Source organism: Palaemon carinicauda, chromosome 44 (assembly GCF_036898095.1).
Source record: "Palaemon carinicauda isolate YSFRI2023 chromosome 44, ASM3689809v2, whole genome shotgun sequence".
In the NCBI taxonomy this organism is placed as follows: domain Eukaryota; kingdom Metazoa; phylum Arthropoda; class Malacostraca; order Decapoda; family Palaemonidae; genus Palaemon; species Palaemon carinicauda.
Window position 1 is genome coordinate 15,982,719 of NC_090768.1, and position 9,068 is coordinate 15,991,786.

Consider the following 9,068-nt stretch of genomic DNA (forward strand, 5'->3'; position numbering starts at 1 on the left):
TACTTCTATTTCACTATTATTATTATTATTATTATTATTATTATTATTATTACTTGCTAAGCTACAAACCTAGTTAAAAAAACCAGGTTGCTATAAACCCAACGGGCTCCAACAGGGAAAATAGCCCATTGAGGAAAGGCAACAAGGAAAATGAAATATTTTAAGAACAGTAACAATATCAAAATGAATGTTTCCTATATAAACTATAAAAACTTTAACAAAACAAGAGGAAGAGAAATGAGATAGAATAGTGTGCCAGAGTGTACCCTCACGCAATAGAACTCTAACCCAGGACAGTGGAAAACCATGGTATAGAAGCTATGACACTACCCAAGACTAGAGAACAATGATTTGATTTTGGAGTGTCCTTCTCCTAGAAGAGCTGCTTACTATAGCTAAAGAGTCTTTTCTATCCTTACCCAGAAGAAAGTGGCCACTGAAAAATTACAGTGCAGTAGTTAATCCCTTGGGTGAAGAAGAATTGTTATGTAATCTCAGCGTTGTCAGGTGTATGGGGACAGAAGAGAATTTGTAGAGAATAGCCCATACTATTCGGTGTATGTGTAAGCAAAAGGAAAATGAACCGTAAACAGGGAGAAGGATCCAATATAGTACTGTCTGGGCAGTCAAAGGCCCACATAACTCTCTCGCGGTAGTATCTTAATGTATTTTAATGCTAATATGTTGTCCAGAAAATTACGAATATAATTCGTAACTTTTCATTTTTGTTTGTATTAACTTTGTATTTTGACTCAAAGGGAGTAGGTGGTTGTTTGATAGTTTTAAGTTGGTATTGAATTAGCTTGTTTTTCATTTTTTAACCCACTTCCATTGGTTCCCTTATTACCTTGTTATAACTATACAAGCCGATATGGTTATGTACTGTAAGACAGAAGCAGAGACATCTCTCCGTCGGCAGTATGGCAGCAACTCCTCCTCGAACCCTTCTGTGAAATTATTAATATTCGTTTTTCAAGTGTTTTTCGCAGATGTGTTTCTTCATCAATAATTATACAGTGAGGAATATGTACAATATGTGGATGTTGTAAAAACCCCACTGGACCACTGGATATCTTCTTCTATTAGTTTACCACGACCATGTGCCACGTAGAGACGTATACAGTTCTGAAGTCCTCGTCCTCGAGTTATGGCCAAGGGTTTACTGTGATGTATTCAGCATCGATATGTGTGATTGAGCCCAAGTGGAGTCCTAGCTTGATGTGTCGAAAAATTGGCTCCTTTGTCTGCAACGTGCTCTTGTGGTGAATGTCGTCGTCACTTCCACTTATATGCCTCTCTGGACAATAACAGGTATGGGGTTCAACTGAAGGAAGCGGGTTTTAGTTCGATTCCTTGTTATTGCCAGCACTTTCATTTATATTTAAGTAAAGGTCTTGCTAAATCCTTAATTATTAAATAACTATTCTTGGTCCTTTTGAGTCAATTTATTCATATAAAATTTCCAGGTTATTTGTGTCCAAGGTTGCATTTATTATGTTTATGGCTTTGGTTAATTTTTATTTGTGCGAAGCCCTGTAAAAGTTTTGCAGCTTAATTTTGAATAATTCTGGGGAAATTTAATTTGACTTGCTGTTTCCATGTCACTAATAGTGATATTGTTCATATTTTTAGGACAGAGTGGTTACGAGCTAAACATATTCACTGAATAGGACTTTCTCGCTTCGCCTACGTTTGGATGAGGTCCTTTCGTCAACAGGAATTCTATTTAATTATAAACCGGTCTAACATACGAATGTACTATTTGGCTTGCCACCTTCAGCGTGTTTATTGTTAATTGTAAGGTGTTAATAATTATATAAATTTGTGTGTTTAAGGCTGTTTAAATTACTTTCCTAAGTATTTGTTTAAGTGAATAAGTATATATATAATGTTTAGTTCATGGCGACCGTGACAGGATTTTTAGCGAGAAGGTGGCAAGTGTTGACGGTCAGGTATAGCTCGTTGCGGGGGTTTCCAGTGGTCCAGTAATTTTTCTTTAGTTGTTGTTAAACGCTAATATAAATAGATCGCGAAATATAGTGTCTTATGCGGTGAGGTAATTAGCATATTGTAACGTGCTTGTTTTCGGTGACATTCTACTATTTCTTACGTGTCTATAATAATTTAGTACTTTTTGTTTTCATGTATAAAGTTTTTTTGGCGTACTTATATTTAGCACGTGTTTAATTCAGTGTTTATTGAATGTAGCAGTTTGTTTGTTTAGCTCCATTTAAAGTTACTAATTCGCGTTCAATTATATTTATATAGATTTACATGATCTATCTTTTGCTTTTGTTTAGGTAAATTTATTCTGCTAGATTAAAATGTCAGATTTAAAAGCTGTAATTTCCAGGCGCAAAACGGTTCGTAAAAAAGTTACTGTTTGTTATGATAAACGTGATAATTACAGGGGTTTAGATCCAGCCTTGCAAACGACCGAAAGGGGTCTTCTGCTTAACTACCAGAAGAGTTTATTGGAATTGGACCAAAATGTTTTTGAATTGAAGTTTTCAGATGACGGGGTAACAGAGGCGGCTTTAGATACAGAGAGTGACATATGTCAGGATTACCAGGATAGAATCCAGATTTGCTTGTCTTTGCTGCCTGCTTCTCTCTCTAATCATTCGAATGTTAGCATTGATAATGCTCGTTCCTTGTTAAAGCAGCCAACTGCTCCTTTACCCAGGTTTACCAGTAAAGAAAACGAGGACTTCACGTCATTTCTTAAGGAATTCCTAAGTACCACTAATTCCTTTACATACCCAGATCGTGATCTTTTGTTGTTGCTCAAGCAGCAAGTAGACGGTCGTGCGAAATTGTTGTTGGATTCTTTAGAGGCGGACAAGCAAACCTTTAATGATGCAGTAGAGCTTTTGAAGGCAGCATTTGCTTCGGAAAGCACTCGTAAGGTAAACACGATCAGGCAGTTGACAGAACTTAAGTTAGGGCTTTCAGATGATCCATATTCATATATTTCAAAATTCAGGACTATATTGCAGTCTGTTAGTACACTAGAAATAACGGCAGATGATTTTATACAGTATTTTGCATGGTCAGGCCTTAATGAACAATTTAAGAAAGAGTTGGTTCAGATTACCAATCAAACTCGTCCTAGCTGTAAGGATATTAAGGATAACTTCTTTACTGCCACTGAAAGGTATGAGAATGCTAGGAAAATTTCAAAGTTTAAAGGTCCCGCTATTTCTGGAAATTTTCAAGGGAAGAATCTGCAGGATACTTCGACTAGTTTGGCTATCAAAGTCGACTCTAATATTAACAATGCATCAAAAAGTTGCAACTTGTGCCAAAAGGTAGATTCAAAGGATATTAATCACTTTATTTCCAAATGTCCAAATTTCCCTACTGCACAGGAGAAAGTATCGAAATTGTCAGAGTGCAAGGGCTGTGTAAAATGTGGAAGTTTTATGCACCCGTCTACTAAATGTTCTTTCAGGTTTCGCAAAAAGTGTTATCATTGTGGCGGTTGGCATTTCTCCTTTTTATGCATAAAGACAAGCTCCACCCAAAGTAAAAATGAGCCGTCTAGTTCTGCTACAGTTAAAACAGCGACGAATAGTGGAGTAGCCATACTGCCTAATTGTAGTAGTAGATCTGCACTTCCAACTTTTACTTTCCAAGTTTCAGGTCAAGGGAGATTATTCAGAGGGCTCAAGGATACCGGTTCACAAAGCACTTTTGTATCGGAGAGACTAGCCAATTTTGGTAAATTTAAAGTTATATGCAATGATGTTGACTCGACAGTTAATGGTTTTAATGGTCCCAAGGTCTATAAAACTAGAATAGTACAGTTGCCTATTACTTTAACCACTGGTGTAGTTGAGATTTTTGCTATGGTTGTGCCCTCGATAAATATAAAGTTGTCCTTACCTGGTTTAGGGAAGGTTATTAAAGCCTTTAAAGATAGAGGTTATTCCTTTGCTGATTCCTTCCTAGACCCAAAATCTAGTGAAATTAGTGACATTGATGTCTTGTTAGGTTCAGATTCTTCTCATTGTTTGTTGGGAAAAGACGTTGTATTTGGCAATAATGACCCCTCTGTATATATAGATACGTTACATGGCATTATGCTAACAGGAAATCTTGACAGATTGATCAATAATGTGGATTATTTGCAGACTCGCGACAGTAATTTCTATTGCATGAACACTGATTCCAGTGAGCCATTGTTATCTTTCCCTGTTGTGGACTCCTCTGTAAGTATATGCACACATTCTTTTTTATTGGGTTGTGATTATTTTAGTCCCTCATTTAGTGAGGAAATTAAAGACCTTGATTTTGGTAATATTGCTACTAGTTGTAACTTTAACGTATTGAACACTAAAGGCAAGGTCATAGAGGAAAAGTTAAGAGAGGCCACTAACCATATACTTGAGGCAGAATGCCGTAATTATCTTAATTATGATCAGCCTGAATGTGATGAGCAGACAACTGATCTGAATAGGAAGTTAATTGATTTCACGCTAAAAAATCTTTTCAGGGAAACAGATGGCAGGATTAGGGTTCCTTTGTTGTGGAATGGTAAACTATCTCATTTACTCTCTAAGAATGAGAGGTTAGCTAAATTAATTTTAAAGTCTACATTAAAGAAGCACAAGAAAGATAAAGGTAATTTGCTATTGATGGATCAGACTTTCAGAGATCAGTTAGCCGAGGGTATTATTGAACCTGTAGATAATCTTGAACAATTTAAATTAGAACACCCAAATTATTCTTTCATTCCCCACATGGCTGTTTTCAAGCCTCAACGTGAGACAACGAAATGTAGGATAGTTTATCTCTCGAATTTGAGTGAAAATGAACGTAATAAAGGTCTGAATTTGTCCCATAACCAGTGTATGTTCCCAGGCCCTAATCTGAACCAGAAAATGTTGTCAGCTTTCATTCATCTTCGGTTCGACGAGAAATTATTGACATTTGATTTGAAAAAGGCATTCAATATGTTGACTTTGAGCGAGAACGATCAGGCAAAACTTCTATTTTACTGGTTTCGTAATGTTAGGAAAGATGATTATACCCTGGTTGCATTTCGCAATGTCAGACTAAGTTTTGGTTTACGTTGCAGTCCTTTTCTCCTTATGATATCACTTTTTTATATATTGATTATTAACTCTGATAAAGATGATGACAAATTAAAAGAATGTAAGAAGTTGATCTATTCATTAACATACATGGACAACGGAGCCTATTCTTGTGACAATCTTGATACCCTTCAGTGGGCTTATTCGGTTTTACCTAAGGTGTTCGAGTCCTTTAAATTTTCAGTGCAGCAGTTAATAACTAATGATATTTCCTTGCAGAGTAGAATTGATAAAGATATGAAAATTGAGACACCTATAGAGAATAAATTGTTTGGTTTAACATGGAATAGGATAAGTGATGAAATTTTCACCAAGCCTATCAATCTTAATGCAGATGCCAGTACTAAACGTGAGGTTTTGACCACCATAGCTGCACAGTTCGATATTTTTGGGTTTAATTTGCCACTCATGAACAGGAGTAGGTTATTCATGAATAGGCTCCAATGTTGTAAAGATCTTGATTGGGACAAACCTCTTAATAATGACTTGGTTCGTGAATGGAAAAACTTGTGTAGGCAGGCAAATTCCTCCCCCATAATAAGAGTGCCAAGGTTTGTTGGTTCTAGGGACGGTGAATACAAACTAATAGCATTTACAGATGCCAGTCGTTCTCTTTATGGTGTTGTAGTTTTTATATGTCATGTTGAGACAAATCAGTGTTGTTTCCTACAAGCTAAAAACCGTATGGTTAATACACATTTGAAGAATAAGTCGATTCCGTCATTGGAACTTAATGCAGTTTTGTTTGGTGTTGAAAGCTTAATGGAGTTACACAGAGACCTTACAGGTGATGTGTGTATGAAGCCAATTAACATATCTGAATTACTGTTGTATACTGATTCAATATGCTCACTTCATTGGCTCAATTCTTGTGTGTCCAAGATGGAAAAAATGCAGAGACTTGGTGTATTTACCACTAACAGGCTTAATTCAATCCAGAGGCTATGTGAAAAGTACCCTGTTAAGTTTTGTTTCGTTTCAGGAAAAGAAAACCCAGCAGACAGCACTACTCGCCCCTTTTCTTATAGGTCTCTTATGAAAACAAATTTTCTTATTGGACCAGATTCAAACTTTATTAAGACTGAAGATGAATTATCTGTTGTCATTCCTAATCCACTGACTGTTGACAAAATGGCTCCTGTCATCGATCATAATGTATATGTGGGAATTAATTCTGAACATTCGCCAAATAGTTCCGGAAATGCTCATTTAATAGACCCTAATGATATTTCTGATTTTAGGAGATTGGTTTTGATTCACCGAAGAGTCTTGCGGTGTGTTATGAAATGGAAGCAGAAGATAGGGATAGAAGGCAGTCCTAAATCACCTAATAGTAACCTGTTTGCTCAGGCCCTTACCCAGATTATATCTACAGAGCAAAATTTGTTTTTCCCTGAAGTTTTTTCGTATTTTCAGGATCAAAAGGTTAGACTTAAAGACCTACCTAAGATAGTTACTCAAATGAATGTTTTTCTTGACAATAATAACGTTATTAGGGTGAAAAGTAAGTTTAAGACATGGGATGGTCAAAATGAATTTCCTATATTGTTGCCGAGGGATAGTGCTTTAACTAGACTAATTGTTCTTGATGCTCATTCGAAATTATCCCACTCTGGATGTTATGCTGTATTGTCTGCCATTAGACGTACGTTTTATGTTCCTAAACACTTTTCTACCATTAAGAAAATTCTTAAAACTTGTGTTCATTGTAGGAGATTCAACAACAGAACTTTCCAGTTGAATCAAAATGTTTATAGAGAGTTCAGATCTGACCCACCATCTATTCCCTTCAATAATGTTTTTATTGACTACCTTGGTCCTTTTACAGTTAAAAAGGACTCTGAATCTCAAAAGGTTTGGTTACTTATTTTTGCATGTACTTGGAGTCGAGGAATTGATCTCAGGATATGTAATGACCTCTCGGTCAAAGAGTTTTTAAGATCTTTTCAACTTCATTGTTTTAATTATGGAGTACCACAGCTTGTTGTCAGTGACCTAGGCTCTCAGCTTGTTGCAGGCGCCAACATAATTCATGATTTTATCAGTGATCATGAGACTCGGCTTTACTTTGAGGAGAACAATGTGAAACCCTTAACCTTTCAACAATACTTTAAGGGTTGTAGTAAACTCGGTTCCTTGGTTGAGACGTGTGTGAAAATGGTAAAAAGACTGCTCTTTGGTTCTATTAAGAATTGGGTTTTATCTTTTGCAGAGTTTGAATTTGTTGTAGAACACACTAAACATCTGGTTAATAAGCGCCCTATTGCATTCAAAAATGGATTGAGGGAAGCTAATGTTAATGATGTACCCGAACCTATAACCCCAGAGAAATTGATAAGAGGATACGATACTCTTTCTTTAAACCTAATTCCTTCACTGCAAGGAATGCCCAATGATCCAGACTGGCAAGCACCAGTTAGTTCAACTAGTCGTATCAATGATGAGTTTGAGAAACTTCGTAAAGTTAGGCGAAATTTGATTGAGAATTATCATTCGGAGTTTCTGGGGACACTTTTGTCACAAGCAGTTGATAAGAAGGATAGGTACCGTCCAGCCCAGCAACATAATATTAAGGTAGGGGACATAGTCCTTTTAAAGGAACTTAACACTAAACCTAGCAGCTATCCTATGGCTATTGTCCAGAAACTAGAAGTCAATAGCAATGGTGAGGTAACTGGAGTGACCCTTTTAAAGGGTAAGACCAAGGAAATTATAAAACGTCACATCTCGACTTTAATTCCTTATCTAGAGGTGAAGGATTTGGGTGAAGATAACTGTATCCCTACCCCTGATGTTGAACAAAATAATGACACTAATAATCTTCGTGTTCGCAGGAAGGCTGCGATATTAAGTGAGCAGCGAACACGAGAATATTTGAATATTTAGATTAAGTTTGATTGAATTTTTATACAATTTACATATAAAATTGTATCCCTGGCCTGCAATGTCCAGAAAATTACGAATATAATTCGTAACTTTTCATTTTTGTTTGTATTAACTTTGTATTTTGACTCAAAGGGAGTAGGTGGTTGTTTGATAGTTTTAAGTTGGTATTGAATTAGCTTGTTTTTCATTTTTTAACCCACTTCCATTGGTTCCCTTATTACCTTGTTATAACTATACAAGCCGATATGGTTATGTACTGTAAGACAGAAGCAGAGACATCTCTCCGTCGGCAGTATGGCAGCAACTCCTCCTCGAACCCTTCTGTGAAATTATTAATATTCGTTTTTCAAGTGTTTTTCGCAGATGTGTTTCTTCATCAATAATTATACAGTGAGGAATATGTACAATATGTGGATGTTGTAAAAACCCCACTGGACCACTGGATATCTTCTTCTATTAGTTTACCACGACCATGTGCCACGTAGAGACGTATACAGTTCTGAAGTCCTCGTCCTCGAGTTATGGCCAAGGGTTTACTGTGATGTATTCAGCATCGATATGTGTGATTGAGCCCAAGTGGAGTCCTAGCTTGATGTGTCGAAAAATTGGCTCCTTTGTCTGCAACGTGCTCTTGTGGTGAATGTCGTCGTCACTTCCACTTATATGCCTCTCTGGACAATAACAGGTATGGGGTTCAACTGAAGGAAGCGGGTTTTAGTTCGATTCCTTGTTATTGCCAGCACTTTCATTTATATTTAAGTAAAGGTCTTGCTAAATCCTTAATTATTAAATAACTATTCTTGGTCCTTTTGAGTCAATTTATTCATATAAAATTTCCAGGTTATTTGTGTCCAAGGTTGCATTTATTATGTTTATGGCTTTGGTTAATTTTTATTTGTGCGAAGCCCTGTAAAAGTTTTGCAGCTTAATTTTGAATAATTCTGGGGAAATTTAATTTGACTTGCTGTTTCCATGTCACTAATAGTGATATTGTTCATATTTTTAGGACAGAGTGGTTACAAGCTAAACATATTCACTGAATAGGACTTTCTCGCTTCGCCTACGTTTGGATGAGGTCCTTTC

General features: G+C 36.4%; 1 protein-coding gene across 1 annotated transcript; it reads left to right on the top strand.

Moving 5' to 3' along the window:
- Positions 1 to 691: 691 nt before the first annotated feature.
- On the top strand, positions 692 to 7,985 carry LOC137634187 (uncharacterized). The gene is made up of 2 exons (XM_068366457.1): positions 692 to 1,311; positions 1,633 to 7,985. Exon 2 carries the CDS (start codon positions 2,325 to 2,327, stop codon positions 7,983 to 7,985), a length of 5,661 nt encoding a protein of 1,886 aa, XP_068222558.1. The 5' UTR covers positions 692 to 1,311; positions 1,633 to 2,324.
- The last annotated feature ends 1,083 nt before the right edge of the window (positions 7,986 to 9,068 follow it).

Bases quoted from the DNA above. Each gene is read 5' to 3' on its own strand.
- LOC137634187 (XM_068366457.1), top strand. From the start codon at position 2,325: ATGTCAGATTTAAAAGCTGTAATTTCCAGGCGCAAAACGGTTCGTAAA.